Raw genomic sequence first — 16,938 nt, 5'->3', positions numbered from 1 at the left:
ATGAACGCTGAAATTTGGACAGTTATTTGATAAAACAACTAATAGACTTTTGTCCATCATAATTTTTATCTATTTCAACTACAGAATGCATTCAGACACTCTATTTTTTTTCAAATTGGAGTCTTTTTTATAATTGTGGCTTCTCTTTCGCTTCTGTATTAGCGGTTACTGATATTCATAAAATTAAGGATAGGAATAATTTTTTTTTATTCGTGTTTGGAAATTTGCATGTTTGACTTTTCAACTTCTTTCATAAACCTACATCACCTACACCTTCCATCTAGCATTTTGAAAAAATATACGTTATAATAATAATTATGGATAAATTTTTCTACGACGAGCAAATGCTATTGTATATTCGAAAGTCATTCATTTCATTAATATAATAGATTTTATATGTAATACTGTATAAATTTTTGTTTTCAGTAAGGCTGGCCTCATTCATGATTTTTTTTTCATAATCCATACCTTTGTTTTTCAAAACTTCGGTTTCAGAGCAATTCAATTCAAAGCTAGAGAAAGTATGGTTATTTGAAGTTTACAACCATTCCCAAGTGATCCACTTTATATTTAGATTACTCAGTTTTGAGAACCTGTATTTGTATATTATATATGTATTTGTATATTTTTGTATTTATTCCGTAACGGATATCATTCTGTAGTGAGCAATATGAATATTGACATTCTTAATATTCTCAGCCTAGCCTGGTAGCTAGTGGTAGTTTCCTGTAGAATTTTTGAAATAATCATCTATCCACCAACGATCTATCCACTAACGATCTATCCACCTTACCTTTTCATTTAGATATATTCAAAGGTCAATCCAAAATAGTTTTCAATTTGAAGGTTTCTATAATAGGTCACTTATACATCTGATTACTAAAAAAAAAATCTTCCATTCAGTCGTTTCAACGTCAATAGTCTCGTGAATAACTTCCAAATGTATCATCACTTCATAAACTACTTTGTAGCACATCTAGTTCCAGCAATGGCATCTTCAACGTTGTTGGACCAAACTCTGAAATTTATTGTATCATAGTCCAATTTTCCAAACAAAAATTGAGGCATAGAATTCGTGATCAGGTAGACCTTATCGTCATGAACTTTGACGTCACTGGGATAAGCCATAGTTTTGTTGTCTTTTTGTACGATCGATATTGTATTCAGAGGAAGGTTCGTGTTCCAGCAAGCTAAGGCGTTTTGGTTGATGAGTCCCAGAAACATGACACCAGATGGTTGGTGGATGTAGGCCGCTGTGGATTGGGATTGTGGTCCTCGATCACCTATATTCTGAAAAAATTAACTTTGTTTTATAAGTTCACATATGAAGGCTACGAAAGATGTAGAGAGATACCCTACTTTTGGGAATTGGGTTCGTTTTTTGTGGAGGAAATCGACATGGAAAACCTCCACTCTCTCTCACAAGGTTGGACAAAAGTAACTTCAATCCATATAAGGAAAGTTTTGCATAACTAGTTTTGCATAACTCTTCGCAGGGAGAGCGTGCCCACCTTTTTTCTCAATGAAACAAGGTAGCCTTGTAATACCTCATTTATTAGGTATTTGGATTTTTTATCCAACACTGATTGATTTTTGGAAATCAAATCACCCATTCCTGACTAATTCGCAATTTAATATTCGTTTTCAGAATCTGCAAACAAATGACAAATTATCTCGAATAAACGAAAATTTGAAAATATCTCCAGTTCACTTCAATGATATTCAAAATGTTTACCATTCACTTATTGACGAAGATGAAGTATATTTTTAATTTCACAGGAAAAACGATATGCTACATACAAGTTTTAGTGGAATTTATCCTGCCTTCGTTTATTGTTCAATGTGATATAATGTCCATTGTATTTTGTATTTTTAGTACACCAATAAATATTATCATCATCCGAAATATGCGCTGGTCAGGCCCTTTCCCCCGAAGCCCCGATACATTTATAAGGGTGCGCCAGCATTATCCACCAACGACCACTCCCCACACCTTGGGGTAAGTGATCATTGGATCCGAGAATCATGTGTCCTGCGCAAGTGCAGTGAGCCAAGAATGACAGTATTCTGCATCTGTCCGGCTAAGATTCCTGCCTGACCTAAGGTTTTCCGCGATACTCCCTACTGACTCCTTAGCAGCCTCTAACATTCGTATCTTATCAAAGCAGTTCTGTTTGGTGGTCAGTAGCACGCCTTGACTCAAAGTGTGATGGATACGTCGTAGTTTGGCGACTATTCGCCGCACTGCGGGCATGAAAGGCCTGTTGGCATCCCTGTAGTCCATCACACATTAGATACGAGAAGCGTGTTGTCTCGCCGACGTGATCTTAGCCTCCATCTTGTGTGCACGTCGTTCAATCCTCCGAACCGAAAGGCCGTTATTTCATCCTTCCGATTTGGAAAGCGATTGGACGACGCGATACACGGCGGTGTTGATTTGCCAGATGTCAGCCTCTTCTGTATGAACACTATGAACCTCCGCATCCAAACAAGCCAGTTCTTGTGGCTTCAGGGGCCTAATTCTGTGAAGCGTCCTACGTGTTCTGATTGACACCATAGGTGGCATGATGCAAGTCTCATCTACAGCTGTGCCAACTGGTGGTAGAACTGTCACTTCTACCACTTCGTTAGCAGGCTGGGAAGCAGCTATATAGCCCTGCCGCCGAAGATAGGATACTTAATCCCTAAGACTTTGGGCGGAAAAGGAGGCATGCTCCGGATGTGTTTCACAACACAGATCATGCAATCTCGCCATGCACCCTCTTCGCGCGGGTCTCTACTCTCGTAGCAATGCATAAGGCTATCTCTTAGCTTATGTGTCCACTCAAAGCGTCCGTTGTCATTGCCAGGGTTGTCATCGGTGTACAAATCATCGTTATGGGCCTCACCAGCTTGCCTCTAACCCCTCCAAGCGGGTCGATTATGGAGGCCCCTTCCTCGATTACTAGGAACCAAGTGTTGTGTCCACCAGGTGGTTAGCTCAGTAGACCCACGGCCGGCACCGGAGGGAGAATAGTGTTCTCCTTCCCAGGTGCGCCTGGTGTGCCGGTCCGGTTTTGCACCAGTTGCTCGGGTAAGTGGTGGCGTAACTCACCAAAGGCCAAGGGTGTTATTGGCCATCCCTGCTTATATTATTATTATTATCATTATGCGCAAACCGTAGTAGGCGCTGGTCAGGCCCTATCCCCCGAAGCCCCGATATATTCGGGAGGGCGCGCCAGCATTATCAACCAACGACCACTCCCCACACCGTTATTATTATTAGTATTATTGTACAATTTCCCCATGAAAAACAAAATGCATGTTCATTTGGAATTCTAATATGTCTGTAATAACTCAATGGAAGCTTAATAGTATCAAAAATTTCATATCAATTCAGAAAAAATGTTCAAGTATGTGTTGTCAGCAGTCATTTTTATTGATAAAAATCATAATGATGTATATAATTCCCACACTTGATTACAAAAAAATATTTGTAGGATCAACTATAATGTCCCAAAATAATTAAATGTTGGAATATAGGAAAGGACTTCAATCAATAAAAACGTAAAATTACAATTTAAAAAATTCATTAGAAGTCGTTACCTGAAAATCGGTTCCATCGCTGGATCTGTTCGACTCAGTTTCATTCCTCAAGAGCAATGTGGATACTTTGTACATGTGTGTTCCTGCCAATGGATGGAAGTAGAGATCCCTATATCCATTTTGTTTCAGACTAGAGAGTTCGGTACTGAAAATGCCGTCGTTGAATTTGAAACTGTGTCCAGACACGAAGAAATTCGCTAGGTTTGGATCTGGATTGAAATATCTGTGATTGACCCTCCACGATTTATTGTTTTTCAAACTGTAAACAACCAATCCAAATGCTCCTACGAAATTCAATATAGGTGTAAAATTGGAAGAGAAATAGAGGAGAATGTTTCAACAATTGTATTGAGAACGAACGTCAAAGTCAACTCAGCTCCACGAAACAAAATGTGAGGGACTACAATTTCAAATTGGTTTTTTGGAAATATCTCGATAATTATTAAATTTGAAAAAAGATCCTTAAAGAAGAGAAAATTTTCTGAAAAATAAGTTTTACCTCCCGGAAGCTATCACCAATATTTATAATTTTAATTTATAGGCGAATATAGAGCTAACAGCGGGTGATACGAGTCCCGCACACGCTTATCGATATGGACAATAAAAATATTTCAACCCTTTAAATAGCATTATTGAGAAAAAAAGTCACATACTTTCTAGACACTTGAATAAACGAAAATTCATGAAAAACATTTTTTCCCATGATCATTTTATTAGATATACTTCAGTTAATTGACTAATTTTTACAATGAAGAAAAAATAATTAATATTTTCTATGTTTTTTACCATGGAAAGTTGCAATTCTCTTTGTTTCATTATGATTTCCTACCAAATAGTACCGGCTATATCCATCAACTGATTAATTCTTAAAAGTTTTGAATTCACATAAAAACCGTGGAGTTTTTCTTGAAAGCCTTCAAAAAAGTTATATAAAAATGATTTTTAATAATCTTTAGCTTAATTTGTTGAAAAAATTATTATAAACAAATGAATTTTCCATAAGATATTTGAAATTATTTTGGGAAGATTTCTATCAGTGATGAATATTATGATTTTTAAAAACAAAATTGTTTCTTAAAAAAATGTAAGTGCTTAAAAACGCATTTGTTGATTAACAATTTTTTCTGCTACTGAATATGAATATTAAGGAACAATTTGTTTTCAAATCATAATTTCTATTTCTCTTTGATATTCTGGAAAAAAACTTTTTCTCAATTTATATTTTCTTTATTTATTTAATAAATAATTTGTTTTAAACAAATGAATTTTTCACGTCACTTTTCGTGTAAAAAAATCTCTATTTCTTTCATTTTTTTTAATATTCTTTCATTTTTGCGTTCGGCAATTCCTCATGGTTCTCAAACATTGTTATTATAATAACTTTTCGAGCCCCTCCTGAAATTTTTCAAAATGTTGCTAGGGGCCATTCCAAATCGAATTAACCCTGTATCATAATTTTCGGTGTCCTTGGACAGAATTTCCAAAAAAAGGATCTTGTGACCCAGGCCATCAGTCAAGAAGGAAAGTACTCTAGAATAATGAGAATCGAGATTCAATTTTAAGAAACATATTCTTCGAAGAAACTGTCATTAAAGCAGTGATGCATGTCAAAAATAGATCCATAACCAGGAACCATGTAGATGCTCTGTTAATGAATGTTGAATATGAATACATATATACTATTAAATGAAAATCGACCATGCAACATGTAACTGCAACATGATAAAGAAACATCACTCTATAAATCATATTCGAATCATGCAACTCTAAAGTCTATCCAAATCCAAGATAGAGTAAAACAAAACAAAACCGAAGCGTGATATTCACGTGATCGCCCAGTGTCAGATGGAAAGGACAGCGTTCATTGGTGAATTCGCCTTCTTGGTACGAGTTCGGTACCAGCACAGGGTTGTAATCAGTCGTTTGCGTGTTTGTGTGGCGTGCGTTATAGTATTTTGTTTAAAATTGTTTTCCAAGATGTCCAGTACAGAGACTGCTGATGACACTGTGAGCTATCCTCTGAGTCAGGCCAGAAAACAATCTAAAAAAACACATTCGAGTGTTGACATGAAAGAAGTGATTTTAAATGTGTCCAAGAAAGAGATGGAAGAAATTGAGACATCGACTGTCGACGAAGTTGTATCGAAAGTTTCCGATAAAATTGGAGTGTGTTGCGCTCCGATTTACAATGTTTTACGGGAATATAAACAAAATTATATATTTTCCAAACCGAATACAAATCAGAAACGTCAAACCATTATAAAATCAATAGATGATGCTGATAAACATGCAATCAGGAGGAAAATACATGAGTACTTTTTCAGAAATGAAATACCCACGATAGACAAAGTACTCACAGAAATAAATGAAGATGTTTTATTGCCAAGTTTCAAGCGGTCAACATTCCATACAGTATTGAAACATTTGAATTTTGTATGGAAAAAACGAGGGCGCAATAGTTTTTTATTGTATAGAGGAAATTGTGTTATGGAGGAGAGAGTATTTGACCAAAATTAAATATTATAGGGAACAACAGAGAACAATTGACTATATGGATGAAACCTGGGTTAATGCTGGTCATACTATCCCTAAAGTATGGGTCGATGAAACTGTGACCTCATCTAAGAGGGCCTTTCTAGATGGACTATCCATCGGATTAACAAATCCATCAGGTGAACTTATATTTATATCAAGACCTGCCTCAATCTCAATATATAAAAAGTATCCCTCGTATTTGTTTTATTTACTCACATATCTTTTCATAATTTCTGGTAAAGGCGAACGGCTTATTATTTGTCACATCGGCAATGAGAATGGGTTTGTTGCTGAAGGGCTATCATTCGCGACGGTTAGAGAAGATTCCGACAATGTCTTCAAAAAAGGTTGAAATCCAAAATTGGCTGCGATCAAAGAATATTAGCTTTGAAGACCCAATGCTCAGAGTACAGCTACTAAAAATCGTCAAGGAGCGCAAGCTTGAATACCAAATATATATAGTCGATGAGACGGCAGCAGGCCAAAACAAAATTGTCCTTCGCCTGCCTCCATACCACTGCGAGCTCAATTCCATCGAGTTAATATGGGCGGATGTGAAGAATTTTGTAGCTCAGCATAACACCACGTTCAAATTCACAAATCTCAAAGTACTTTTTGATGAGGCTTTGAAAAGAGTCACAGCGGAGAAATGGGAGAAGTGTGTTCGGCATTTGATATCGGAAGTCGAGACAAACATGTGGAAGCTTGATAACATAATAGAGGCACAAATCGAGCCACTGATAATTCAGATTGGTGAGGATGACACTACTGATGAAGAGACAAATTCATCCAGTTGAATAATTTTGATTAATATTCCTTTTGATTTTAGATAAAATAAAAATTATCAATAAAGAAATAATTACGTCTCTTTTCATATAATGCTTGAGTGCGCTGTGAAAAATCCAATGAAAATCTTTTTATATTACACATATGATCTGTATTTTTCCCGTTAAACTGCAAAACGTGTGCATTTCACTCGTTATTATAAAAAAGTTTTCCTAAGTATGATATAGCATTTGCGATCAACAAGATGATGGTTCTGAATACGACCCTGGCCAATTCTTGGAATTTTCAATATCACGTGCGTAGGGCATGTCAATGTTTACATCCACTCTATCTTGGATGTGAATTTCCTTTAGATTCATAAATTTTTAAAGGAGAAGAAAGATTTTCTGTTTTTTACAAGTTCACACCCACAAATAGGTAGAATACAAATAATTAGAGAGTATAAAGAAAGATATAGATTACAAAAAGGGTGTGAAAAACAATCATGACATCGAATCTTGAATAGACTTTAAAATAAACAGTTTGCTGTCATGATGTCTATCGCACAGGTCCGACACTTACATTACAAATATTGGCAACTTTTTCAAAAAAATTGTCCTAGGATTCCCATTGTAGAACTGAATCATATGCCCGGATTGTGATCTGGGTACAAAAAACCGAATTTGTCTTAACAAGTCACTACAATCAATTTCGTTATTTAAGAATTTAACTACAAATATAATCACAGAGCAATTATCTTCTTTCTGCTAGGGATTTCAAGTTGCATGAATGAGTTTTATAAAATATTATAGTCTGTGTCCTCATCTGAATAAAATCCATTGCACTTAAAAACATGAATTTCAAAAGCTCACTCTGAACAAATTCTAATCGCTGAACGAAAATTCGATATAATGGAAACCAAATTAAAGACGCATAATCTACCTCACTTCTAATGCAAGTAACATACAACAATTTGAGCGTATCAACATTTGGAAAGTTTCCCCAGTTTCTGGAGAAATATCCCAATAGCTTTAACATCGGCTATATAATGTGAGTGGTTTGAGTATCAAATTATAAGCCGTCGATAAAAAACCAGCTCTTAATCTTTAATCGTATCACCGTTTTCGATAGCCGTATTATTTATGGAATATTAGGAAATTTTTGAATATAGTTTTCTGTAGAAAGACAGTACTTTGCATTCACTTACATTGAATTGGTCTGTTTTCACAACATCAAATTTAATCTTCATTAAGCGAGTCCTGTAAACGATAGCAATTGTCTATGGACTTGATTACTGAAAAACTCTTCAAGTCATCTGTGAAAAGTGAATGAGGGCTTGTGATCCTTATCAAAATGCCTTTTATGAAAATTGGAAATGAAAGTGGTCCCAGATTAGACCTCTGGGGCACTCCTGAAGTATAATTTAATGGTTCGACTATACCCCCGATATTCGAAAAACTGAATGCGATCTGACAAATGAGATTTGAGCAATCCTATCGAAGAAGTTGATAATCCGATTCTTTGAAGTTTTTCCAAAAGTAAAAAGTGGTCAATCTGCTCAAAGGCTTTTTTCATATTAGTATAGAAGACATCAACTTGTTCTGTTCAATTGAGATTACAGGAAATATATTCTGTTACACTCGCCAGGTTTTGCACATGGATAATGCTTATTTGGTATTATCATCATTTTAATATCGTGAATAATGCTTTCAAAGAGTTTTCCAAAATTGCATAATATAGCTACTGATCTGTAGATGGATACGAATGATAGATCGCCAGATTTGAATACGTGACATATTCTCCATATCTCTGGATAGATTTCAGAAGTGACAAATGAGTTGAAAATATGTGAAAGTGGTTATATCAACGCAAAAATACAATCTTTGACAATAAAACTTGGCAAGGTGTGATTCCACTGAGACGTTATTATGTTCTTTATATATCATAATATTGAATTGTTCCTCAATTATATATCATAACATTGAATTGTTCCTTCTTTCTCTTATTCTGTAAAAGTAACACTGAGAAAGAAACCAAAAGCAATGAAAAACTATTTGAGGAAATGTGCTGTGATTGATATATCAAACTCAGTATAGTATCGGTAGAAAACGATATTTTGTCAATTCAGTTTGACTATTGCTCTACCCACCTAAATCTGTTATGTATGCATATGCATCTCCGCAGGTATTTTCAGTGACATCTACTGAAATACTGGTGAGAGAAGTCTTTGGTTTCAGACTGTCTGCTGGTATTTGGAAAGTATGGATTACTTGATCTGTGTTGAGGTCCATGATAACCAAGGTTGGTGGTTTGACTTTGGTTGCATTACCTGAAAAGAATGAAAAAAATAATTGAAAATTATACATTATAGTAGTTTCTAGTTTGATTGAAAAATAAACTATTTTTCCATCGAGACTGATATATATTGAGAACAGTTTTTTATATCATACTCTGTACCAAATTTTCAATTTTGACTTTCACTGTACCTAATTGATTTTGACATATTTGGAAATGAAATATATCAGAGAATAAATGAATGGAAACACAAAAAATAACAGAGCTAGTTTTTTGAAATCTATGTTGAGTACACTCTACGATTAAAAAATGAATTTTTCCTCTAAGGTTCAATGATGAAGAATGTATTCAGTTAAAAATTCAATCAAATTATCAATAACAATTACCTGGTAGCTCCAGAACACCAGTGTCAACGAACCAAAGTCTGTCACAGGGATCGACTGCCACTCTGTATACTGAAAGGAAATTCTGACCAGTATTTTGCGGATCAGGATACAAATTTTTCTTCCAGTTGGGGTAGGGGATTAGAGGGGTGTTGTGGCGGATTGGGTTGTCGAGTGAGACGTAGTTCAAGGTAGATGGAATCCCTAGACGTCTTCTTGGAACCGTAATGAAGAGTTTGTTCTTCCAGGCATTCACGCTCATGGGAATGTTGTTTTCTAGAATTGGTATGTTGAATTGTATATTATTCTTAGTTGCATACAATAGTTCAGACAAGTAGCAATGTATTTCATTGTGGAAGTTCAAATACATTCGATTCAATATTGTTGCTAGTGTTGATAGTAGGACCATGAAAAATGTTCTCACTGATCTATAGAAATATATGAACATTGTTGAAAACTGAAACTACACGATCAATGTCGTTTTCATAGAAAATGATATGAAAAATGTATTAGACACTTAATTTCATTTCCAAGAGGGCATGTGATGCACTGTTTGGAACCTTTGGTGTAGTAATAAATATCACTGGAGTTTCATTCCAACACCAAACCGTTATTTTCAACACCTCAACACGTGTTTCGATCACCAAGTGATCATCTTTAAAAAGAAGATTGATCTTTGGGTAAAAATGTTTGGCTTTCTTCTACTCCATCTTGATACAAAAAAAAATATAGGAATCTCCCAAAGAAAGGAAGAAAGTAATCAATTTTTTTATGTTATCTTGATTGGTACTGAATAACTGATAAGGCAAGTGTGTTGCGGCGAAATATCGATGTATTCCAGTGTTCCATGTAAATGAAATTGTCACCTTTCATTTAGTATATTGTGTAGAAATCCTGGGAATGATACAAACTAAGTAGAGAAAAGTGTTTTGTGTATAATTCAGTGTTGATATAAAAGTATTTGTTTCGAAAGAATTTATCTTTCATGTAATTCAATGTTTATATGAAAGTAGCTCTTTAAGGAGGTTTTTTTCTTTCAGTTTGTGTCTGAAAGTTATTTCTCTGCATGATCTATATATCTATGGATTGAGTTAATTCTTTCAAAACTGATCACTTTCTTCCTTTTTTAGAAACATTCCCACATTTTCTTTGTATCAAGATGGAGTAGTAGGAAGCCAAAAACTCTCTTTTCCAAAAATTAGTTACTCCAAAAAATATAACCCTTACAATTGATCTTCCTTTCGATGATCATTTGGTGATCGGTTTGGTGTTGGGATAAAACTTCAGTAATATTCCAAGAGGGCAGTTTTGAGAAATATTTTCAACTCTAGTGATCATTGAAAATGTGTGATTTATACAAAATATGAAATACATAATTGAAAGATTACAGTGAACTACAAAAAAAGGTTGAAAGTATGTTGGTAGGTATCTAGGAAGCTACCGATTATAATATCGATCTCGAAAAGAAAAACCCAACAAATCAAAACTCGAGACAGAGAAAGAGAAAATAATAGAAGGATATAGAACTTACGTGACAAATAGTTAAAAAATTGGGATGAAAATACGATTCAAAAAATTGATACTATATATACTAAATCAAAAATACGATTTGCCATAATTGTTGGAATTTTGTGTGTGGAAGTTCGAGGAAAGAGGTTAGTGCCATACATTTGATGTTTTGTTTTGTTCGTTTTGATGTCATGTGTTTTGATACCTCTATATCTCAATGGATAGTCATTCAACTGTGCTGCAGCTGCTGCTGCAGCACAAATTTCCTGAATAATCAAAGTCAAGGTTCTCAAAATGGATGGATACGAAGAAATCCAAAACTATTACAGAAGATTGCATTTGGCACATACATTTGAAACTGTCAAATCCTTTACTTTCTGGAACATGTAATTTATGTTGAAAAGAGAAGAAGAAAAATTGAAACATACCCACTTCCCAAAGGTTATCGCATTTCTTTGAAGAAATAATGTTTGTTATGAGTAAAGGAATCGGAAGACTTCAACAGCGAGCAGATCAAAAAACTCATTAGGAATGCGAATAATGAAACATGAATAATGCTGAAGGATTCAAAAGGATTAACTTAGTTTGCTTCACTATCAATTAGCAACAATTACTGTGTTAGCTGGTGCGTGTAGATGGGAAGAACTAACAAACATGTCAATTGATCCAATAAACGACAAGAAAGATATGTTGCTTGTAAAAATACCAGATTCAAAAACACATATTGAGAGAAATTTTGTAGTTGTATAGGCAATATTTATCTTTACGGTCATCCCATTCTCTACATAAAAGAAAATTGTTCGATAAAATATGTTGGTATCCACAGTTTTGGCAATTTTCGATTGAGATTCATGAAATTTTTGAATTTACCCAATCCCAAAAACTACACAGGCTATAGAATTCATCGAACTTCAGCGATGTTATTTGCACACAAATTTGGAGAAACACGGTGGTTGGAAATCGCTGGAGGATATAACGACAATTCACTCACGAACAAAATGAAATTGCCATCACCATTCAAAAATTATCAGATGTGAAAAGGGAACTTTACCTTCTTGTTCAGAATTCATCAATTTTAAAATCTGCAAATGCCTCTAAATAATAGGGAGCAACGTTTGGAGGCTATAATGAGGGTTTTACTAGTGAAAAATAATGTAGTTAGCTACTTGTGGAGAGTGATAAGATATACTGTGAAGGCGTTTCAAACAAATTGAATCCCTTCATTATTAGCAATTGCAACATTTTTTATTTAAATATTTAATGATGTAAATAAGAATCAGAATGTTTCTTAAATGTTACTGGAGTTTTTTCACAACACCAAATCGTTATTTTCAACACCTCGACACGTGTTTCGATCACAAAGTGATCGTCTTCAAGAGTTTAATCTTCCTCTCAAAGATGATCGCTTAGTGATCGAAACACGTGTCGAGGTGTTGAAAATAACGATTTGGTGTTGGAAAAAAACTCCAGTAATATTCATTACTACCCCAAAGGTTCCAAACAGTGCATCATGAGAATATTTTTTATTTAGAAAATATTTTATTGTGAGATTTTCACTAATCGGTGGAAATGGCACAGTGAAAGTCCTACAATAAAGTACTTTTTCAATATGTTATGAATTTTCATCAAATATCGGCGGACTCCATCACATATAGAATGTTTCTTATTTTCAAATTTCAATATTTAATACAATTGGGAAGTGAAATGTTCGAAATTTGGTCCTACTAAGAAATATAATAAAAAAATGTATCTCATCGATTTGTTATTCTACATGGTTGCCGAAAAAATAGTGTACGCAACACGCTCGAAAATAGTCTATTTGTGCCCATAGACTTCTGTTTTATTACGGTTATTATTCAATATTTACCATACTGATAATCAATATTGGTCCTTGTCTCATCATGCATCGTCTTCAGGTCTTCTTCTGATTTTCCAAAGAGTGGCTTTACCACATAATTTGGATCTTCGATAACTACTGTTTCACGATGTTGATGGTAACTTCTTTTTCCGTATCTCGGATTCCCTTGGTCACTTCTACGAATCCTTTGTCTATTGCTGGGCCATTCATAATTTATCCTGGTCCAAGTAAATTCCAGGTTGAGTCCTGCACTTGACACTGAGATAATTACCAGAAAAAAAACGTAAACTAGAAGAAGCTTCATAACTATCAACACCGGTCTTCGACAAGCCAGCGAAGTCAGTGGACTGAGAACTAAGAACATGTTTGATGAATCTCATCATAATATACATATTAAGCAAGATAGCAGGTTGATGTAAATATTTTCGTCAAGGAAGCCACAATGTGGTTATATTATCGTATTCCGTTGTTGCCGGATATGTTTCCAGGCGGAATAGCAGAATAACTATCAAAACATTTGAAGAGTTAGAAAAGAAAATTGGAGATTGAAGATTTGTTGTAGATTGTACTTGAAACTTTACTTGAAAGTACAAAATTGAATGTGACAGTCAAACTGAAAGGAATAATCGACGTGCTTAGCTTTTCGACAAAACATATAGCAACGATATGAAACTATACAGAGCGTGTGACAAAAAATATATCGGTCATATTAAGTGAGCAATCGAAACTCTTTTCGAAAAACACGCTGAACATATCCGATTTCCAAGATCAGAATAATCTGGTGTCGATCAACAGGCCTTCGAGAACAGCTAAATAGTAAATGAAAACTGCCTCAAATTGTTCTGATCGGTACAAGACGCTAGATTTTTGGATTCTTTCGAATGTATGGAAATAACAAAGTGTGGCACCAGAATTTTGAACAGTGAATAAGGTTCCATTCCAAACTGGTTTGACAACAAAATCGTCACCATCAATTTTGATGAAACTATCTTCATCTCCTTGTCATGCTTCAAGAACTCAAGAGCACAATAAAACACCTTCAAGATTGATGATCACCTGAAAGTAAAAGAAACTGAATCGATTGAATATCTATTTACTACAATAGACAATCATCTCAGATGGAATACACACATACTGAAACTATGTAATACACTAAAAAGTATTCTGTATCGATTCAAATTTCTGCTAAAATTCGCTAGGATCACATACATTATAATTGGCTGGGGAGGGCACTGAAAGAGCATATTAAAAGAAACTGAATCGATTGAATATCTATTTACTACAATAGACAATCATCTCAGATGGAATACACACATACTGAAACTATGTAATACACTGAAAAGTATTCTGTATCGATTCAAATTTCTGCTAAAATTCGCTAGGATCACATACATTATAATTGGCTGGGGAGGGCACTGAAAGAGCATATTAAGACTCTGGTAGTGCTTCAAAGAACATTCCTGAAAATTATGCTGAAAATACCGAATCGATACTCTTCTGAAATTTTATAGTCCGAATTGAAGGTATTTGATATTCGACAACATTATTTTCCTAAAACAACCTGCTTTGTATAAATCATACCTTTTCAAACCAATATGTAACTACGATACGATACGAGAAGGAAGATGGATCATTTTAGAACACCATTTGCTTCTATGGGTCTATGGGTCAACGCTGTTATAACCATTTGATTCCAAGGTTCTTTAACTTTCTGCCTTATGAAATGAAAACTATAACAATATAACAAACTATAACAAATTTATGAAAAATCTTATAAAATTCTTACAGAACATAAAAAGATTGGAAATACATAGGTTGATTGAATGTAGCAATTGATAGGAAATGAAACGAAAAATGGTTATATAGGTATTTATAACAGCAAACTTCTTTCATTGGTATTAGGTGATAGGAAATGCATGATATTGTCACCACAGATAGTCTATGACTTTGTGGGTACCGTTTTGTTTGCATAACATATTTCATTATTGATTTCATTCACTTCCACGAACTATAATATAAGTTTTAAATTTTCAATCCACCTTACTTTATATATTCTTTTATCTATATCTATTCATATATTTGTAACTCATATTATTATCAAATAATTGAATAGAACTGGCGATTCTTGATGAAAATACATATTGAAAAACTGATTAATACAGTTTATTGTATGATTTTCACTATAAAGGGTTTTACAAACCGCAACACGTGTTTCGCTATACAATAGTTTCCTCAAGCATAAACAGTTTATGCTTGATTCTTTGTGTAGAGGATGAAAATTAGAAAGAGTCTTTTTTTTATCTGGCTTCATATAGACATCACAAACTGGTGATGTATGTGAAGTTTCTGAGAACCTTAAATCAGAATGAATTCCAACTTCTTGAGTTCTGCCAGACAAAATCATAAGAAGCATACAATCATAAACAGTTTATAACTTCCAATAAAAGTAAAAGAGCCATTATTAGCACAAAAACAAGTAAAAGTACATCTTGAACGTAAAATATAGTTCTGAGGTGACTACTGTTGGAGACTGCCACTTTCGGACCTCAAAAACCAAAGGAGTTCATTTGGAGGATCGTGAAACAAAAGCTTTGAGTTTCCTTGATGGTTTTTGGAAATAGAATTTCGATCAGAAGTTCTGAGTTTTAGTGTATTAAGCTTTAGGGTTTTATTATTTTCCCTATTGGAGCAACCATTTGAAAGAATGTGAAATTTCAGGACAATGACATTCCAGATTCTTCATACAGTGATAATTTATGGTCAATAGTGATCATTTACTATTTTTTTAAATTATTCATTTCAAGGTTAGGAATTCAAAACACTATCAAAACCCTCAGGTGAACCGTAACCCTTGTTTTATTGATATGTTTGAAGTGTATTCTATCTCAGTGTAACTGAGTTGGTCTGCAGCGACAAATGTCAAAAAGGGGTATTCTACAGTATCTCTAGAAGCTTCTGTAGATGGTGTCCGAATGGGATTTTTCAGCTCTCAAAATTGATTTTTTATTTTCTCTTGACCAAAAAAAACGAGCAAGGAAACGGAAAGCGTTATCAATCATTCACTCACTCGAATTGACTGCCGTGTTGGTCGGTGGTTCAAGCCCTAGTCTAAACGATCGATCTTCACTTGCTTTCGTCCAACCCGTGTTAGGAATCACACGTTAAAAGGTAAGATCTCGTTAATCCTTAGCTCGCACAAGTTTCGACTTCTGAGGGTTGTCGTTCGTAGGGGTGCGACAGCTCATTAACGGAAAAACAGATTTTTTTAAACAGACAGATGTTGCGGTTGTCTTCATACACGTATGAATTCAATCAGGAAGATTTTGATTTGCAGACAAATGCGGAAGTTGAGTTGGAAAGATAAATTACCTGAATAATTGGAATCACTGTAGGCTTGAAGAGCATCTGTATTAGCCCTATAAGTAATGTCATATTCAGTTGTTCATCCAAAATACTTCAATATGCTCTTCATTATTTCGCAGTAATCATATTTTGGTTTAGCTACTGCTAGTGCTACAAAAAGAATAGCAAAATGTATATCAGATCTTGTAGCTAGTGATGAATAGATAAGACTGCCAACGGCGGCTAGCAAAGGAATATTTGGAGAAATTTCTCTATCATCATCGTCAATGTGACGTTTCTCAATTGTAGTTTTAACAGGGTGACATATTTTCTCTTCATTCATTTATCCTAATTCCACTCTTCTACAGTTATTTGACACTCAGTTTTCAAGTCTTCAAAAAATATCTTATTGCTTTACGTTCCGCTGACCAAGTTAGCTTTTCAGGAGATGTTATATTTTCTGATGATGTTAACTTTTTCTATAGTGATTATCTCTGTGTCAAGTACAGGACTTTACCTTGAATTTGCTTCAACCAGAATAAATTATGTATGGCCCAATAATGAACAACGAATTCGTAGGAGTGACCAAGCGAATTCGAAGTAGAGAGAAAGAAGTTACCATCGATATTGTGAAACAGTAGTTATCGGAGATCCAAATTTCGTGAA

General features: G+C 34.5%; 1 protein-coding gene across 1 annotated transcript; it reads right to left on the bottom strand.

Annotated features, from left to right (window-relative positions):
• Window positions 1–832: 832 nt before the first annotated feature.
• Window positions 833–13,303, bottom strand: LOC111511095 (L-dopachrome tautomerase yellow-f2). The gene is made up of 5 exons (XM_023167097.2): window positions 12,940–13,303; window positions 9,567–9,839; window positions 9,035–9,214; window positions 3,586–3,869; window positions 833–1,290 (listed from the first exon to the last, which is right to left on the bottom strand). Exons 1-5 carry the CDS (start codon window positions 13,292–13,294, stop codon window positions 961–963), a joined length of 1,422 nt encoding a protein of 473 aa, XP_023022865.2. The 5' UTR covers window positions 13,295–13,303; the 3' UTR covers window positions 833–960.
• Between the last annotated feature and the right edge of the window lie 3,635 nt (window positions 13,304–16,938).

Source organism: Leptinotarsa decemlineata, unplaced genomic scaffold, assembly GCF_025532065.1.
Source record: "Leptinotarsa decemlineata unplaced genomic scaffold, Ldec_3_MD MMD2_tig00001393_RagTag_RagTag, whole genome shotgun sequence".
Taxonomy (NCBI): Eukaryota; Metazoa; Arthropoda; class Insecta; order Coleoptera; family Chrysomelidae; genus Leptinotarsa; species Leptinotarsa decemlineata.
This window is presented reverse-complemented; position numbering and strand designations above follow the sequence as displayed.